This window comes from Actinia tenebrosa, unplaced genomic scaffold (genome assembly GCF_029948245.1).
Source record: "Actinia tenebrosa isolate PJP-AT-01 unplaced genomic scaffold, QUT_ActTen_1.0 PGA_scaffold14__42_contigs__length_11649687, whole genome shotgun sequence".
NCBI lineage: Eukaryota > Metazoa > Cnidaria > Anthozoa > Actiniaria > Actiniidae > Actinia > Actinia tenebrosa.
The window spans coordinates 6,048,311-6,066,551 of record NW_028292574.1 but is presented as its reverse complement, the minus strand read 5'-3'; the positions used below and the strand labels follow the sequence as shown (position 1 = coordinate 6,066,551).

The window sequence follows — 18,241 nt, the reverse complement described above, 5'->3', positions numbered from 1 at the left end:
GGTATTTAATCATAATACTAGTATAAACTGTAGGCATCTTACAGTAGCCTAACGTTCATTATAAAGCCGGCCTACATTCTTGTCACAACTCCGAGGTGTGAAAACGTGACTACCGTTTTATAGAACCATTCCAACTAAACATTTCATTTATTTTACAGCTTACCGTAATTTCACAAAGGACATTTCTTTAAAACTCTTATCTATACTTTTTAAAGAGCTATTACGAGAATGAAACTCCAATTTTTGGGAGGAACCGATGCCCGTATGCAATCACGTGTAGTAGAGAAGACAGAGATCCAAAGACTAGTCTAAATCTTTAACTTATTTGACCTAGAATATTCTTTATTTGGATTACGACAAAATATTTTCTCTAAGATACTTTAACATGGGAACAAAGCTATTAATCTAAGAGCAAAAGTATATTCCATTAAGGATACTCGAGGAACCATTTTATGCCTCATTTGTGGGGTTCGCCGTGCAACGATTATCACAGTAAACTGCCATTTAGTGTATTAAAAAATTCCTATTAAGACAAAAGGCTTTCGAATAGTTTCTACAAGTTCGATTGCTTTTAGGTTGCTCGAAAAAATAACATATTTCAAACGACTTTCAGCTTTATCGAATATTTGCGATACCTCCCGCCAGAAGTAGAAAATAAACCGTCATATTGTAAAATGCGTGGAATACTTGTAAAATAGTTGACTTACCTGGGAATTTGTTAGCAAGCAATTTTTTTTTTGCAGTCTCATACTGGTTGGGATTGTTGACATTTTGATTTTGGTTGTAGTAAAAATGAATAAGCTAAACACACACGTCTCCGTTGGAATGCAGCGTTGAATGAAGCGAGGGAGGCCACAGCTGGTTGATCTTCATATATATAGTCAACATCCGGGGATTTTTTATGTAGTCCATAAACCAATCAAAAACGTTAGTTAGCCCGCGAAAAACTGTCTACAGCTACATTTCGCGCGTATAGAAAGAAGATCGCTTTTCCCCGTTGTTTTGCTTAACAAAAAAATCGCAAGATTTAAAGAAACATAGATACAAAAATAGTGAAATAACAGAGTGAGACTCGGGAAATCATATGAATAGTGAAAGTTCCAAGGAAAGCTACATAACTGATGTCGATACAGAAGATTCTAGCGAGTATACCTATTCGCATCATGATGACGACCACTCGATAATCCAACAACATCTCTATAGCCATTCGGATCACGGTGATATTAACCACGATAATAAAAGCTCAGAAAGTGATCTCAATGAGTATTTAAGGCATCCTTGCAAGCGCTGGAATGTTTCTAGCAGTGAAGATGGCGAAGATATAACTTCCGTAATTGAAGAAAACAGCCAGCAACATCTCTACAGCCATTCGGATCACGGTGATGACAACGATAATAAAAGTTCCGAATGTGATAGTCAGGATGAATCTAGCAGCAATGAAGAGAGTAAAGATACAGCTTCGACGATCAGTGAAAACAACCCCGTATGAAGCATCTGAAACTTCCTATTCTGGAATCCCTGAAAGTGACTATGATGAAATTTCTGCAGGTAATAAGCGTGCTAGTTCAGTTTTTTCCAGAGATGAAGATAACGAAGATGGTGACAGTGAGAGCTCTAATAGTCAGTCTACGTGTGGAAGCGAACTAGATTCTGAATTATCCCATGATACGTCAATTTCAAGCGACAGTCATAGTGATGGAACAGATAATTTGCCTCTGTATGAAGGTGCTAGACTGTCACGAAATAATTTTAAAGGAACCTTTCTAGCTCTTACGCAAAAACACAATCTTTCTTCTAAAGCTGTAGACAACATCTTGAAGCTCGTAAGATTGTCATTGCCTGAAGGAAACAAATGCCCCACTTCCTCTTACATGTTTGATAAATCCCTCGATGATATTGGCTACAGTTATGTAAAGCTTATAACATGTTGGAATTGCCAGAGCCTCCTTGAAAATGATCGCTGTGTAAAAGATGGTTGTAATCAAAGGGGTGAAAATGCAAAAGGACAAGATTCAAGTACCTTCTATGTAATCAATTTGCTGCCTGAACTTAACTCACTGATAAATGGTAAGTCAAGAATCAATACTGACGGGTTTTTTTTTATTTTAAATACTGTGACGTTTTGTGACGACAAAGGGAGGGCTGTGAGGGAGAATAGGGGCTGGCATGAGAGTGCAGGGAAAATCACAATTTTTTTGTAGGTGTTGCATTTCTCTTCTGTTCCTGTGTGGGCCTCACATTCATGATGATTTACAGAAGGGCCATTTTGGTCCAAGGGTCTTATAAATGTGATTTAGGGTGGATACGAATAGTCCTCATAATGACAATTAGTCTACGCTGTAAGCTAGAATATTGGCACAATGATAATTTATTGTCAATAGATATTCCCAATGTTCTGCATCCATATACACATATATCAGAGTAGGCCATTTTCAAAGTGTTTGAGTGCTTTCAAAAATGTTGCAGGTGTTGACTTTATCACACATAGGCCTTTTAGGGTAAAGTTAATAATGACCACTTAGAAGCTTTGCTACAGTCCCCTCTGATTTTGCATGTAGTATATTGCATAAGAAAATAGGCTAAAATGCATCAATATATGGGCATTGTGAGATGAATCAGCAAAAATTCAAAATGATATGCAATTTTCTCAAGCTTTGTAGGGTGCAGTCAGTAAATCCATAAAATATAATATATATTCTAACCTTAAGTACGCATAAACACAAGTAATACAGCTAATCGTGTGACACATCTTGCATCAAATAGCAGTAGTTGCCTGCATGTATGGCTATATAACTATGCATATTTCACGGGTTTACTGACTGCACTCTACTCCTGTTTCTTCTACATTGACATTTTATCTAGATATTCTACATTTCAAGTGGAGTAAGCAATATGCAACATGCAAAGTGCAGTGCGACTACTCAAACCAAAGCCACCCAGACAAATTTCTCACAAATCAGCCAATAACGTGTGAGATCGAGAACAATGGAACAGCTATTAATACGGTTGAATGCAGAATGAGATGCAAATGATGCCTTTTGCATTGTATTAACCTGATAGCCTCGCTTGAATGATCCTTAAAACAAAAGACTTTCTTTTCATTTGCATTCAACTGTAATAACAGCAATTGCTACAGATTTCAAAATATACTAGATCTAATGAGCGTTCAAAAGATACTACCGGTGTAGTTGAAAACTACCGGTTAGTTGCCGGGTAAAACTTTGAAGATATCAAGCTCGCGGATGGAATGATTTAAATCTTTTAGCGAATTCTGACGACTTCAACTAGAGAAGGACCTAATTTTGCTCAAGCGCATATTCTAAAACGAGATTCCACTTGATACTAGCAAGGAAATACCTCATTACTGGACACAAGAGATCTCTTCTGCTGCTGTAGGCTGAACCAGTACGGTGCATTGTGTTGATAAAAAACTGAATAACTGTTGGAGATGTTCTTATAATAATATGTGTTTAGACTTTCATACTGTTCAGTTTGTAAAGTCAACCTGATAAGTAAGCAACTGCAATAGGATGAGAACTTCAGTGTGATACATCTTTTGCCTTATTGCAAGAGTCCCAATCGCACGAGCCCAATTAATGCTATAATTAATGATATTTCTGTTCTAATTTTGTCTTTAGAAAACTGGATCCCAATGAGAAACTTTCTACAAAACTAAGTCCATGTGCCTGGTTTCTATAAAGATGTCATTGATGGATCAGTTTATCAAAACCAGAGTGCACACATTAAGCGGGATGGAAATTTCCCTGTATCCCTTTATTGGCATCTAGATGGAGCACCAGCTCTTAAGTCCAAGTCTGTGTCTATTTGGCCAATCCAAAGTTTTGTTGCTGAACTTCCACTGAACATTCGATATTCTTATAAGAATATAATTTTGTCTGGATTGTGGTTTGGAAGGAAGAAACCAAATATGTCCGTATTTCAAGAACAATTTGTTCAACAAGCTAAGGAGTTGCAAGATGGCTTCTTCGCGGAAGTGAATCCAGAGCAAAAGTTCATGCTCAGTGTCAATGGCCAGGCAGCAGATCTTATGGCTAAAGGACCGTCTATTAATTTTAAAATATTTTGTGGCAAATTTGGTTGCTCAGATTGCCTACATCCTGGGCTTAAACTACCTTGTCGTGGAAATATAAGAGTCTACTTACCCCGAAAGTTTCGAAGACGAAATCATGCTGACTCAATAAGACATGCAGAGCTGGCTGACCTATCAGGAGAAGCCATTTTTGGAATTAAAGGATCATCCCCAGTGCATAAAATCTTGCAAATTCCAGAGATGCTGTTGTTCGACTACATGCATCAAGTTCTGGAAGGGGAGTACACAAGAAGATTATCCAAGTGGCTCAATGGAAAATGCCCAAGTGGTACCTGCTTTAAAAGTGCCCTGGGAGGTATTACTAGCAACCTCCTGAATCTTAAGCTGCCTCATGACTTCAAACGGAAGTTCAGACCAATGGAAGAGTTCAACAAATGGAAAGCAAGCGAAAAACAAGTACTGTTTCTACATGCTGGCCTTCCCATATTCAAAGCACTCCTTCTACCAAAGTTGTTTTATCATCATAGCCTTCTAGTCACTAGTATCAGGATGCTGTGCAGTGACACAATATCTGAAAGTGATATATGTATAGCAGATGCTATGATCTCTAGCTATACACGTTGCCTACCCAAACTCTTTAATAGAAGAGAATGCACATATAACACTCATGCCTTAACTCACTTGCCACAACAAGTGAGGGAGCATGGGCCATTAATTCTCCACTCAACCTTTGTGTTTGAGTCCATGTTAGCTCATTTGAAACGCATGTTTCATGGAACAAGAGGAATACCTGAACAAATATGCAAGAGACTTGCCATTGCCCAACATTCAAAGAGGTATATAAGGCAAAACACAAGCAGCAATGATGGAGCAAGTGGATTTGTTGAAAAATTAATGGATCCTTCAAACGTTGTCCAAATTAATGAAGGCATCAAGCTTTTCCATCCACTGATGCAGCAAATTCCACAAGTTGAAGGGTACTTTGATGATGAAAGGCCTGTGTTTGCTGCACAAAGAATGGCTAAGGGTAGCCAAATTTACCACAGCTTGTGCTACAAAAAGAAGGGGAAATCAGCCAGCTATTTGGTTGCATTAAAGTCTGAACAAGATGTTACCACATCCTATGGTGAAGTCCAATACTTTCTAAAGGGCTGCAACAATGATGGGTTTGCTGTGATACGGATTCTGCAGACTACTGGTTTAAACATTTGTTCCAGTGGATTGCCCCCTCCACAAGATCCTGTCATCCATGAGTTCTGGGCCTCAGGCATTCTGGGACAGCACTTTGTTGGTGTACGTTTCACCAGAAGGATGAAACTTATAAGGTGTACTGCCATAAACAACAAAGTTGTGTATGTGGAGCACAATGATGCTGGTGTTGATGGATATGTCTCTTCAACTTTGAAAAGCTACCAGCATGATTAGTATTTTTTGGTACTTATGTTGCAAAATCAAATGAATAAGCTGGCTTCTTCTTGTTTGAATTGATATATAAAGGCTGACTTTTAGATGCTATAACTTTGGAAACAGCTATTCGTACATGCAACCGACCTGCTTGTATCATCCTTATGACATGAGTATTGTGTTAATTAATCACTGTATAATAAACCCATTAAGTCAGTCTTGGTGGACTACTTTGACGATACGGCTGCCATTTTGGTAGGGGGCAAATATAAATACAAAGTTTTTCTACAGTAATGGCGTCGACTAATGTTTATTCCACCATTAATTTTTGTTATTGTGTGCTCGATAAATACAGACTATATGTACACTCTGTCCACACATTGTCAAAACATCATAGTAACCAGACTGGTAAATCAGCGAGGGTAATATTGGCCAGGATGTTTTTTTTAAATAATCTTCTTTATAATTTTCTTTGAAAATAATAAAAACTTATATAGTGCACTCATCATAACTTCAAGGTGCTTTACAATGAAATATAATATAAGGAGTGTTCATAATCTGCAGTGTCCATTTAAAAAATCTAATAAAATAGAATTCTTTAAACTTTCTTAAATCACTTTGTGTCTTATTGTCTATATAATATTGTTTATAATCAATGTCAATCTATAAACCAGTCAAGAGAAACTGTTGATTAAATAAGTAGGCTTTTAGTCCCTTCTTGAATGACTCAGTCACTAGTGATAATTCCAGCACTATTTTGTATCACATTGTTTTTAGGTTATCAGAGAATAAACAATATTAAAATCCATTTCAACAGGTATAATGATATATCTGTTACTTTGATCATATTGCACTTGACAGTAATTTGCTTATAATAATAACTTTATTCACAAAAAGATGTCTGTGCAAAACGGGTGTTACGTTGACAGAGAGGAACTAAATCAATCTCCATAAATCAATAATATAATATTACTTGATTCAGATTGGTCATGAGAAACACAATAAGAGCATTTGAAAGGCTCATGCAATTATTACAAGAACTTACAAAAATAACTATCACTCAGACTTATAATTTCTAAATTAAATATACTCAAGGTTTTAAGTGGTCAAGATAACATTAGGATCTTATTCAAGATCTTGTAAGAAACTACTTAGGATCCTGTTCCTGGTCAATTAGGATCTTAGTCAAGATCCTACTTAGGATTTTATTCAAGATCTTGTAAGAAACTACTTAGGATCCTGTTCCTGGTCAATTAGGATCTTAGTCAAGATCCTACTTAGGATCTTGTTCAAGATCTTGTAAGAAACTACTTAGGATCCTGTTCCTAGTCAATTAGGATCTTAGTCAAGATCCTACTTAGGATCTTGTTCAAATCTTATAAAAAACTACCTAGGATCCTGTTCCTAGTCAATTAGGATCCTAGTCAAGATCCTACTTAGGATCTTGTTCAAGATCTTGTAAGAAACTACTTAGGATCCTGTTCCTAGTCAATTAGGATCTTATTCAAGATCCTACTTAGGATCTTGTCCAAGATCTTATAAGAAACTACCTAGGATCCTGTTCCTAGTCAATTAGGATCTTATTCAAGATCCTACTTAGGATCTTGTTCATGATCATAGATAAATATTCAAGATCTTATAGGATTCTGGTTAGGATCCTATGACTAAAATCCTATGACCAAATTAAAACCACTTTTCAGAATCCTATCTAGGATCTTGTACAGGATCTTATTCAGGATCCTGTTCCTCTTTAGGATCTTATACAGGAATGTATTCCTGTGTAAGATCCTATTCCTATCTAGGATCCTACTCAGGATCTTACTCAGGATCTTACTCAGGATCCTATTCCTACTCAGGATCTTATTCAGGATCCTGTTCCTACTCAGGATCTTATTCAGGATCCTATTCCTTTAGGATCTTATACAGGAATGTATTCCTGTGTAAGATCCTATTCCTATCTAGGATCCTACTCAGGATCTTACTCAGGATCCTATTCCTACTCAGGATCTTATTCAGGATCCTGTTCCTACTCAGGATCTTATTCAGGATCCTATTCCTAAATAGGATCTTATAGGATCTTACAGGATCCTGCTCAGGATTTGCACCAGGGATGAAACGAGAAATAACAAGGCAGTCTTTTTTGATGTGATTAGGTTTGGCTCATATTAAGTTCGACATTTGACCTTAGTCAAAATTTATTTTGGAAAGTGTTACTTTGATAAATAAGTATTTCAAGTGTACAAGAAATGTAAGATATGTAGCCTGTTGATATATTAATTACAATATAATCATAGATAAATCATCTAACTTTTTCAAATTTTGACCAAAAGCTAGCTTTACTAGGTATGTAATGTTGTGAGCAACATTCTTTGTACATCTAGTTCAAAAATAAGCTTTTTAAAACATTTCTTTATGTTGAATAAAATTTTATTACTTGTTACTGGAATGAAGGTGGCATTGTGTTGATATGTATAACATAAGTACTATAATAGAGTGGTTTTCAAAAACCCATGAAACAATTACTCTTAGTTACTATCAAATAACAAGTATATTTCGGTATTTGACAATAATAAACAATAATTTTAATTATTAAAAGGAGTAATCAATCACACAAAGTTGTAGACTTGAATTGGGACAATTAAATGCAACTAGCAAATTGTTAAGTTCAAACATATCAAAATAAGTCCTTAGAGTATTCTTTCTGACTATTATTTCCACGGCCTGAAACCAGAAGTTAAGAATACACATATAACCTCCAATATCCTCCAATCTTCCAAATGTTAGTTGTTCACCAGTGAAAACAAGGCCATTTTATAGTGATGTCTATTAGTAACTTGTTGATTTTAGTGTATACCTTTGTCCAATTTTCATATCACGACTGTGCATGGTTTCGGTAAGAGCATCGCAATTAAAACAGTGGTAAAGTTTTTAAGAAAGGTATAACCAATAATCATACAGTAATAATCTAGCTGTACTGTTTGAATGAATAAAGTTAACTGGCTACAGAACTATCTTTTATACAAATCAAAAGTTATATATCAAAAGTTATTAAACTTCATAATCCCTTCATTGTTATTATTTATGTACTGTACTAGTAATCAATGTAAGCTTTTGAATTAAGTTTGTGTAATTACATAATTTTATCAAAGAAGCTAGATGAATTACTTTTCAGTGTACAAATCTTTATCCTCATGACCAAATAATCTAATTGGTCCCAATAGTATTTGTCCAACATTAATTTGAATATTTTAGTTAGTTGCTAACAATTTTATTGATATCTTCCTCATTATCAGAATGATCAATTAATAGATTATAAGTTAACTGAAACATGTACATGTCGTCCAGAATATTTTTTGTTAAGAAAATAAATTAAATACAAATAAATTTAAAATAATTACATTAACATAGAAAATTATAGAAATTCCTTAAAAGAGATATATTTTCTGCATTCTTTAGATCTTTGTACAGTATTTATACAAAAATTGAATGAAGAAAAAATATGCATCAGTATTGAAATATACATGCCCGAAGATTGCAATCATGTTAGACAAATAATGCACCCTTCTTAAAATTGTCTTGTATGTAAGGCTAACATGTAAATACAAAAGAAATGCCATGAATTCACCGAGAAAAAATGTGATTTCTTTTGTATTTTAATAATGATAATAATAATGGGAGGTTTTTATATAGCACATCTTGAGCACATTTATAAGACGTCTCAATGTGCTTTACATCTGTGATCAGTGGAGGACTTTACGGGCTCCATATTAAGGCGCAAGTTTTTATGTTGGCCTTGCATCCACCATACTATTAAGAAATGTCCATGTGTCCAAGAAGTGTCCAAAAAATATATAAAAGCAGAAATTTGTTAGAGAGAGAGAGAGAAATGTTGTACATTAATAGATATTATTTATAGATACAATAGTCTAAAGCATTATTCAGAAATAATTTCACAAAAAATATCTGCAATGCTTATAAGAGATTTAATGTAGTATCAAATTTTTCATTTGTCTTTTACAGTTTTTGTTTCTTTCCTTTTTTTAAAGACCTTCTTTACATTTCGTAAAACAAACTGATAAAAAGAGTAAAAACTAGTTCTCTAATTTTAATGTTCTCTATAATCTGTGGTATCATGAATTTATACCTTCTATCAACCGAAGAAAACCCCTGTAAAACAAAAAACAAAAACAAATTTGAAATAAACTATAAAATGTATATAATGTGCTATACGTTTACAGTATTTCCATGTTGTCAATACAACATTCGTTTCATCAGAGAGAGAAATAAAGGGGTCCCAGAACTGAACCTTGAGGAACCCCAAATATTTAAATTTTTTTTTTATCTAATTTTTATTGGTTTATCTAAGTTTTATTGTACTGTTAATAATGTTCTGACTTACTAAGTTAACTTTTTTTAATATGATTTAGGTTTATAAGAAAAAAATTACGAAAATCAAGCTAAATTTCCGTAAGTCTTCCAAGATGAAAACTTCGACTGCTTCAGGAATAAGCCACAAAACTAATATTTCAACATGTAAGTAAAATTATTTAAAGTGCCTTAGCTTTGAACCCATAACTTGATAATTATTTTTTTAATATGATTTGAGTAATGTATCTTGGAGATATTTAGATTTATTCTTCCAATATGTTAATGAATATCATTATAGGAATTTGAGTTTATTTGTCATCATTTCTAAATTAAAACAACGCTTATTATGAGAAACCAAATTTGCAATAAACATATATATTTATTTCATACATACTGAGATTTTCTTATCAAATTTCCCTGTGTGAAAAACAAGTTCATGACTTTTTTAGCCAATCAGAAAAGCGAAGCGATTTGTCACACGTGAAAAAAGCGTTTCGTCCAATCGCAAACCACTGTCAAAGCGAATCGTGTTTTCGCGGTCATCGCGGGTAGCTTTGTCGAGCAGCTTTCAAATACTTTCAGTGTATTGTAGTTGTTCGTAGTTCAAATTAAACTTATCTAATCAAGAGCAAGGAGATATTTGTGAGGATGGCTGAACAATCAAGAAGATTTTTGTGTCTCTCGACAAACCTATACAAGTTTATCAAAGACCAAAAAAAAAAAAAAAAAAACAAACCAAAAACAAAACAGAAACACTCTGTCAAAACACGAAGAGATGTAAGTTTGCTGACTGAGTTTCTCAACCTCAAAAATGAAACGAGAAGAGTCGAGAAAATCCCGCCAGAAGAGTTAACGAACAACAGAAAAACATGTCTTTGATTCTGAGTGGAAATACTACAAGTACGTCTATAGAAAAAAGGCCAGTTTACAAAGTGCAGTGGGCACCGAGTGCCGTGAATCTTCATTCATGAAAAGTTCTAGTTTCCCTGCAGCATGTCCATTCAGTGGAGCAGTTTTTCAATGAGGACAGTTTGACATGACAATAAAAACTTTAAACAAGTCGCCGACTTTCACCGATATAACTCATTCAAATCAACAGAGTCAACACATTGCTTCATGACGCATCAAGCGCGTGTTTGAATCGTCGAGACGAAGACTGCCCTCCGCTTTGACAAACTAAGTTTATGAGACTTCACTGACCACTGATTTTGGTTGCTTATTTCGTTTTTTTCTAAAGAACAGTTTCATATTTGGTTTAGAATTTAATCGTTTTGCTATTTACTTTGTACCAGATATGTTTTTTGATTTAAATAGTGATATTTTTACATGTAGCAAGCTTTTAGCTTTTCGGAGGAGAATTTTAAAATACAGCAGTTTTGTATTTTTTTTTAGAGAACCCATTAAAGGTGAATAAATAAAAACAACAAAATCTCAGTATGTATAAAGTAAATAAATTACAGCATGGAAAGAGCTTTGTACGGGATTTTCCCACTCGTTGGTTTTGTATCTGAAATTTCACTCGTTCGCTTCGCTCACTCGTTCGATTTCAGATACTTCACCAACTCGTGCGAAAATCCCTAACGCGCGCGCTTTCCATGAAGTAATCTCTATATATAGCCTGAGTAAGACAATGATGTTCTATACAGGATATTTCACTGCTCCAGAAAGGTTTCTGATATTTAATAATGCCTAAGAGTTCATTTTATGTACACATTTCACGTGCCAAATTTTTCAGAAATTGTTGAAGATATGAAAGCTAAAACTAGTGTTCGAAACTAAATATTTGGAATATAATTTTTTGATATTTTAGACTTTGAGGATCTTATTTAATGGTTTTATTTTTAGCAGCGGTTAATGCCAAGGCACTACCAAGTGTTTATGTTTCGCTAACCCGTCTAATGCCCGCCAAGATGCCAGATATTGCTAAAAAGCAGTATTACAATTTAGTCAAGTCGTCGGGCTTAATGAGCGGAATACCTGCCGAAAATACAACCTGGGATGGATTGTCACCGGTGAGTTTCATCGATTTTTTTGTGTCTTCCCTCGTTTCTTCTCTCACCAACTTCTTACCTTTCACTTTTCCCTTCCTATGTCCAAATACGTTTTTTCTTCTTTTGCAGAAATTTTCTCTGTAGACGTAAACCTCATTTTAACGTTCCTTCTTTTTCTCTGAAACAAGAGAGCTCAGCGCAACCTGATTACGTAACTTCTTGAGCGGAAGTACTGAGCGCGCACTCTTCAATTGTATTACGTCATGGCGCGAGTACAAACAATGTCAATAATAGCCGTTTAGAGCAAATTAACTAATTGAAAACCAAAAAATTGCATGATTTTTCTTTTCTAAAAAATGACATCTAAATTTTGCTCCATTCTTTTGTTTCAGGAAGCAACACCCGAAAGAGAACTCGAGAAAACAAGCCGTGATTCCAAACTGTTAACTCCAGCTACCCAAACTCAGCTTCAGTTATCTCCAGTTGACCTGGACGCAGATAATCAAGATCTGAGCAAAGAGCCGTGGAGTGACAGCCCAGACCCGTACCCATCACCAAAAAGCCCAGCAAATGACGAAAATATTGAATCAGATGGGTGGTTCACATCATCAAAAGTCAACAGACCTTGGCCCTTTGAACACGAAGTCGACAAGTTGTTATGTAGAAATCCGGTTGTTCCTTGTGATAACGAGGTAGAGGCTATCATGGCTCGGCAAAATTGCGAGGTAGAAATCGTTGAAGGAGTGGTTAAGCTAAATATGAATGATTTTATTTGTATACCTATAACTTAACCGTGTGCATGCCTTTTCATATGCCAATACTAGCGTTCTTAATCTCGTTACTCACGAGATCTATTACTAATAGTTTGTGGTTCATTTTTTCCGTACCCTGATGAAAGTCAGTGATTGGTGCTCACATATCTATCCCTGGAACGATCTCTGGGCTGATCTTAGGGCACGGCTAACTCTTACAGATCGAACCATAAAACAATCTCTGACGACTGATCTAAGCCTGTATTTTGGTAGAATTGAGCGAATTGAAATTGAGTATGTTAAGTTTATCAGGGGGAGAAAAACCGGCCAACACTGTGAAAAACCCTGAATCAATAGAGATCCAACTAACTCTAATAGACAACTTGCACTAAACAGGTCAGGTGACCCTGCCTCCATTACAAAGAGTAGTTGTGTGAAAACGAACTTCAGAAATGAAAAGATCATCTCAACATTAGTAAGAGGGAGAAGTTTCAGCTCACAATGTTGACTATACGATAAATTGGCATTAAATATAAAATCGAACATTCATAAGGATTTGTATGGGGAAATGTGCTGGGTGGGAAAGAGCATAATTTCCCATACAAATCCTTATGAAGTATTCGATTTTATATTTAATGCCATTTCTCCTTTTTCGCTTATTGTGAGCTAAACCTCCGCCACCCTACTAATATCGAAGTGCTTTTTTCATCCCTGATGTGCATTTTGACATACATGCTCGTTTTAAGGGAGCAAGGTTAGTGCAAGTCGTCTATCACATTTGACGCCTAGTCCAGAAAATAATTCTGAGGACCCATGGATGTGAAGGGAACCCTACCCTTTTCCTTGTGTGACACATTATATCACTAATATCATTTTCTTTTATGAATCTTTTTAAGGTGTCTAAACATACTCCAGATATTCCCATCCATCGGCCCCATCCAAGCAGCGGTCTTCTTCAGACCATCATCATTCCTTTAAAGCCAGTAGACAAAGTTCCATCTACACTGGATGTCTGTAGGGAAGAATCGCCCGTTTTTGAGAGAAACGGGATATGGACCACTCCTGGCAGAAAACCGTCAATGGAAAAAGCAAATGGGGCTGCGGGAAAAAAGGGATTGAAAAGAAAACGTGGTATACCTAAAAAGCAAGAAAAAGTCTCCGGATTGACCAACTCTGTGGATTTAAGGAATCTTAGTGGTGAATTTGAGAGTGCATCTCCTCTTGCAAATAGCGTCCAAGCAACAGAGCGAGAGAGTACAGAAGAACCAGAAAGAAAATGTAAAAAAAGGACCCTTAAAAGTGATACAGAATTGTTAGGAGAAAAGAGATCTGCTAAAAAAAGAAGTAGACCCAAAAAGCGTAGGAGAATGCATTCTGTCGAAGTTCCTGCACTAAATCATACTGGGGATTTAAATTCTTCTGATGAAAGTGCTAAAAGCAACCTGTTTTGCCAACCTGATGCAGAACAAAATGAAATAAGAGGCGAGGAAGAAACTTCGCAAAGCAAAGGCAGAAAAAGTGAAGTAAGAAAAAGAACTATCGATTGTGTTAACTCGACGGCACACGAATTATTACAGGTGTCAAGAGAGATGCAAGAACAAAAATCACTTGAAAAGAGAGAAGACAACCTTAATCCAAAGATAGTGGATGACACAGCCCATGGATCAGAAAACCCGAATGAGCAAACGCCAGTTTTAATTGACATCGAAAGTTCATCTTCAGAAGGTAGTGACTTACATTCTAGCCAGTTAAAATTTGAGCAAATCCCAGTAGATGACGACGAACAAGTGAGAGAAACTCCAGTTACAACACCAAAAAAATGGCTAATTGCTGTTGAAATTGAGAGCTCGCCACTGATCAAATCGTTTGAACTAAACAACGAAGAAAATGGCGCCGAAAGTCTTCCTAAAACAACTGTTTTCTTACAGGATCAGGGAGAGAAGCGCCAACTTTCTTCCAATTCTGAATCTATTCAACGAGACCAAATAATCATCGAAAGTTTATCTTCAGAAGGTTGTGACTTAAATTCAACGAGCGAGTTAACAGAGCAAATCCCAGTAGAAGAAAACGACGAACAAGTAAGAGAAACTCCGGTTACGACGCCAAGAAAATGGCTAACTGCTTTTGAAATTGAGGGCTCGCCACTGATCGAATCGATTGAACTAAACGACGAACAAAATGGCGCCGAAAGTTTTCCTAAAACAACTGTCTTCTTACAGGATCAGGATGAGAAGCGCCGACTTTTTTCTAATTCTGTAAGCAATAATGACATTAATGGATCTATCCAACAAGATCTATTAATCATCGAGAGTTCATCTTCAGAAGGTAGTGACTTAAATTCTACAAGCCAGTTAACAGTTGATCATATCCCAGTAGAAGACGACGAACGAGTGAGAGAAACTCTAGTTACAACGCCAAGAAAATGGCTAAGTGCTGTTAAAATTGAGAGCTCGCCACTGATCAAATCGCTTGAACTAAGCGACGAACAAAATGGCGCCGAAAGTCTTCCTAAAAAAACTGTCTTCTTACAGGATCAGGGAGAGAAGCGTCAACTTTCTTCCAATTCTGTAAGCAGCAATGAATCTATTCAACGAGACCGATTAAGTTCTTATAAAAAGGAGTTATTCCCAGATAAAGAACTAAGCACGAGCATTAACGTTTCAAAATGTAAATTTCGGAATCGAAAATCGTCCGAGCAAAGTACCACAGACACAAGAATATCTCTAAGGCCTCAAGAAACTAGGTTGTCAACGTCCTCAATCGAAGATGTGCCGGTTTCGAAGAAAGAAGATAGATGTAGGGAATGTCAAGAAAATTTTGGAAGGAAAGCTTGTCCGGCCTTGAAGGGTCTTTCAGTCGTTTGTGAGCGACTTCCAAACACTGTTTTAGGCAAGAAAGATAGAGGTTCTCTGTTATTAGAAAGATCTGCTTCAAATGAAAACACTGGAAATGAAATTACAGAGGGACAAGAAGTTTCTAAGCTATCTTTATCGATTGAACCTGGTTTCCAGGCAATTAAGAGTTCCCTGTTAACAAGGAACCGAGGACTTCCTATATTAAGTTTAAATGGAAAAGATAAGAATTTAGCTCAGAGACAAAATGAACTCCTAGAAGAAGAGGTTTATTCTATTCCATGCAGTCCTTTAGAAACCTCAAGATCGCCAGCATTCGAAAGAGGACAAAGAAAATATTCAAGTTCTTCAATTGAGAGGTCAAGTAGGTCAGACAGACCCGGTAATGGTACTATCGGTTCCACCGAGAAATCCAACATATTAAGAACGAATTTGGAAGGAAAAAAACTTTTTAAAAAATCTTCTAGTCGCCTGAAGAAAAGTTCAAAGAACAATTCGTTGCCTCAGGAACATAATCAAACATTATGTTCAAAGATATCCAACACTAGTTTATTAGATGGGACAGTTCGCCTTATTCCATGTAGTCCCGTACAAGATGCTCAAATATCAACGTTGTGGAAAAAGAGAGAGAGAGATGGAAAAGAAAGGAGAAATAGTACAGCGAGTTCTGAGACATCCCCAAGACATGGAAAATCTCCAGATATGATTTCTTCACTAAACGGTTTCAAATCACCAGTTCCTTTGAAAGACTTAGTTGTCAAGTGTGATCGCCTAGCTGCTGGTAACTATGACGTAGTAAAAAGCCCAGAAAATTTACTCGTGGAACTTCCAAAGCCCAAACGAAAAAGAAAGAGGCAAAAAGTGAACTTAGAAAAAAAGGCTATCGACATAAAAAAGAAGGCGGGAAAAACTGGGGAAAAGCAGAAAAGAAAAAGTAAATCTAATAAAACTGAGAAACCACGTAAGAAAAGAAAGCTCAGTATACCTGACCATTACAGGAGCTATAAGCCTTGCCAGCTGTCTACCATCAGTCATACTAACATGAGATACAGAGTGGCATTCAACCTCTGGCCGCAGAAGTTCACTGGGGCCCTGGACAGAATCAATCAACGACTGTTCAACCAGAATTCGTTTTGGAATTCTTTGGGATAACAGCCAAAGCAGCCAAGGCACAATGTAACGACCATGTAACGAGAGTACCCTGGTTATCCATTGGGCGCCTGCTTGTTTGCTCCTTTACTTTGTTTTATCTCATTTCAGGCCACATCAGACATTCCCTTGTAAATAATGTCTTTATAATCTGCTAACGCTTTGAAAAATATATGTTTAATATGGGTCGCAAGAATATAATTCCCAAAACGTTTGCAATAGCCAAAGTGCACGAGCACGAAACTCTCGCACAAAGCATTCTGGGAAACCGAGAATCGCACAAATCAAAACAAGGAAATCAATAGAAATTTCAAAAAAAAAAAAACTGTTAAAAACGATTTCCTAGAAAATTTCGAGGGAAAAGTTGTCAGAGGGAATATATTTAGAGGAGCTGAAAAAGCGTACGTTTTCGGCTTCCCATCATGCTTTGTGCTAGAGGTTCGAGCTCGTGCAACTGGTTATTGGAAAACTTTGCTTGCTAAATGGAAAAGCCTATTTATCCTTCCCTAGAAGCAAAGATAATGGTACTAATAAACAGGCTAGCGCTATCAATAGAGCAGAATACATAATTGGCCGGGTAAGAACTTGGCAACTCTACGCCGTTCTGCGGCATAGCACTTTGCTCACGAAACCCCAATTCAAATTTTTGTTACTGAGCGACATTAACCGGTGAATAGAGTGCATACCATATAATCTATCTATTAATAAATTAACGTAAGCTGAAACCTCCATTCAGCGAAATACTTGACACATGCCCCAATAGACCTCTTCGGCTCTGACGTAATGTTTTCCCATTTCATACTACATGTCATTCCCTAGAGTAACATTTCTTTGTTTAAGGTTTGCGAACGGTTGCACATGAGAAGACACATGAATATGGATACAGCTCAAACAAAGAATCTTATTCTCAAGGGAATGAGACGTGGTGTGAAATGGGAAAACATTACCCCAAGCCGAAGCGGTCTATTATCAGTTACCCTTATTTATGCTTTCATACTACTGAATGCCATAATCGTTTTCGTACTTTTATCGTTGTATTTTTGAGGTATGATATGTTATTCCAATGTGGACAGATTTTCTAACGATGAAATAGTGTAGGCATATTTAAATGCAGCGATTCAATCGTTGCCGCATCTATTGAAATTTGCGTTCAAGATAACGCGAAAATGTTACCCAAGGGCGCAGGAAGAGTAATCGCACGCCAAGTATAATTTCTAACTTATAGTATCAACATCTGATGTATAGGGAACCAGTTTCAAAATTATTGAAATATAATCACAGATTTTGGCTAGTTTTGTCATATATATTAATTAAAGCCTATATTTAGTAATTTTATGTCTGGTTGTACCGTGCCTTGTCCTGACCAAGGCACTCCAGTGTTTCTAGAAACGCGTGTCATGATAAGGTTATCATAGAATAGACGATGCGTACGTGTCTTCATGCAGACGAGAACCCGTAAAGCAATTTATGTATGCACACGCGCAGTCCATTTGTTGGCGGTGCTGAAGACAACCAACCATCATTTGGACGTCATAATTAACAGAATGGAGCGCGCGCCCTTGAAACGAAGGCACAAGTTTTCTAGTTGAGGCTCCGTTATCCTTCCTGATTTTGATGTTGTTCGCTCCCCTGTCATTTGGCATCTCTATCTCAAAAAGCTGGTATATTATTCAG

At 36.4% G+C, this 18,241-nt stretch overlaps 2 protein-coding genes and 1 pseudogene across 3 annotated transcripts in view; all 3 read left to right on the top strand.

Annotated features, from left to right (window-relative positions):
* LOC116308833 (uncharacterized) overlaps positions 1 to 17,897 on the top strand; it is a 28,442-nt gene extending 10,545 nt beyond the window's left edge. The window contains exons 2-5 of one of the 2 annotated variants that reach the window (XM_089030001.1): positions 9,883 to 9,988; positions 11,672 to 11,835; positions 12,207 to 12,539; positions 13,463 to 17,897. In XM_089030001.1, the coding sequence (XP_088886127.1) occupies positions 9,883 to 9,988; positions 11,672 to 11,835; positions 12,207 to 12,539; positions 13,463 to 16,570 (3,711 nt within the window). In that variant the 3' untranslated portion in view covers positions 16,571 to 17,897. Of the gene's footprint in view, positions 1 to 9,882; positions 9,989 to 11,668; positions 11,836 to 12,206; positions 12,540 to 13,462 lie in introns of both variants that reach the window. The other variant, XM_089030000.1, reaches the window with a different exon arrangement.
* Positions 1 to 18,241, top strand: part of LOC116304287 (uncharacterized) — a gene marked incomplete in the record, with an annotated part of 204,442 nt that overhangs the window by 59,265 nt on the left and 126,936 nt on the right.
* LOC116308835 (uncharacterized) lies at positions 771 to 5,654 on the top strand (annotated as a pseudogene).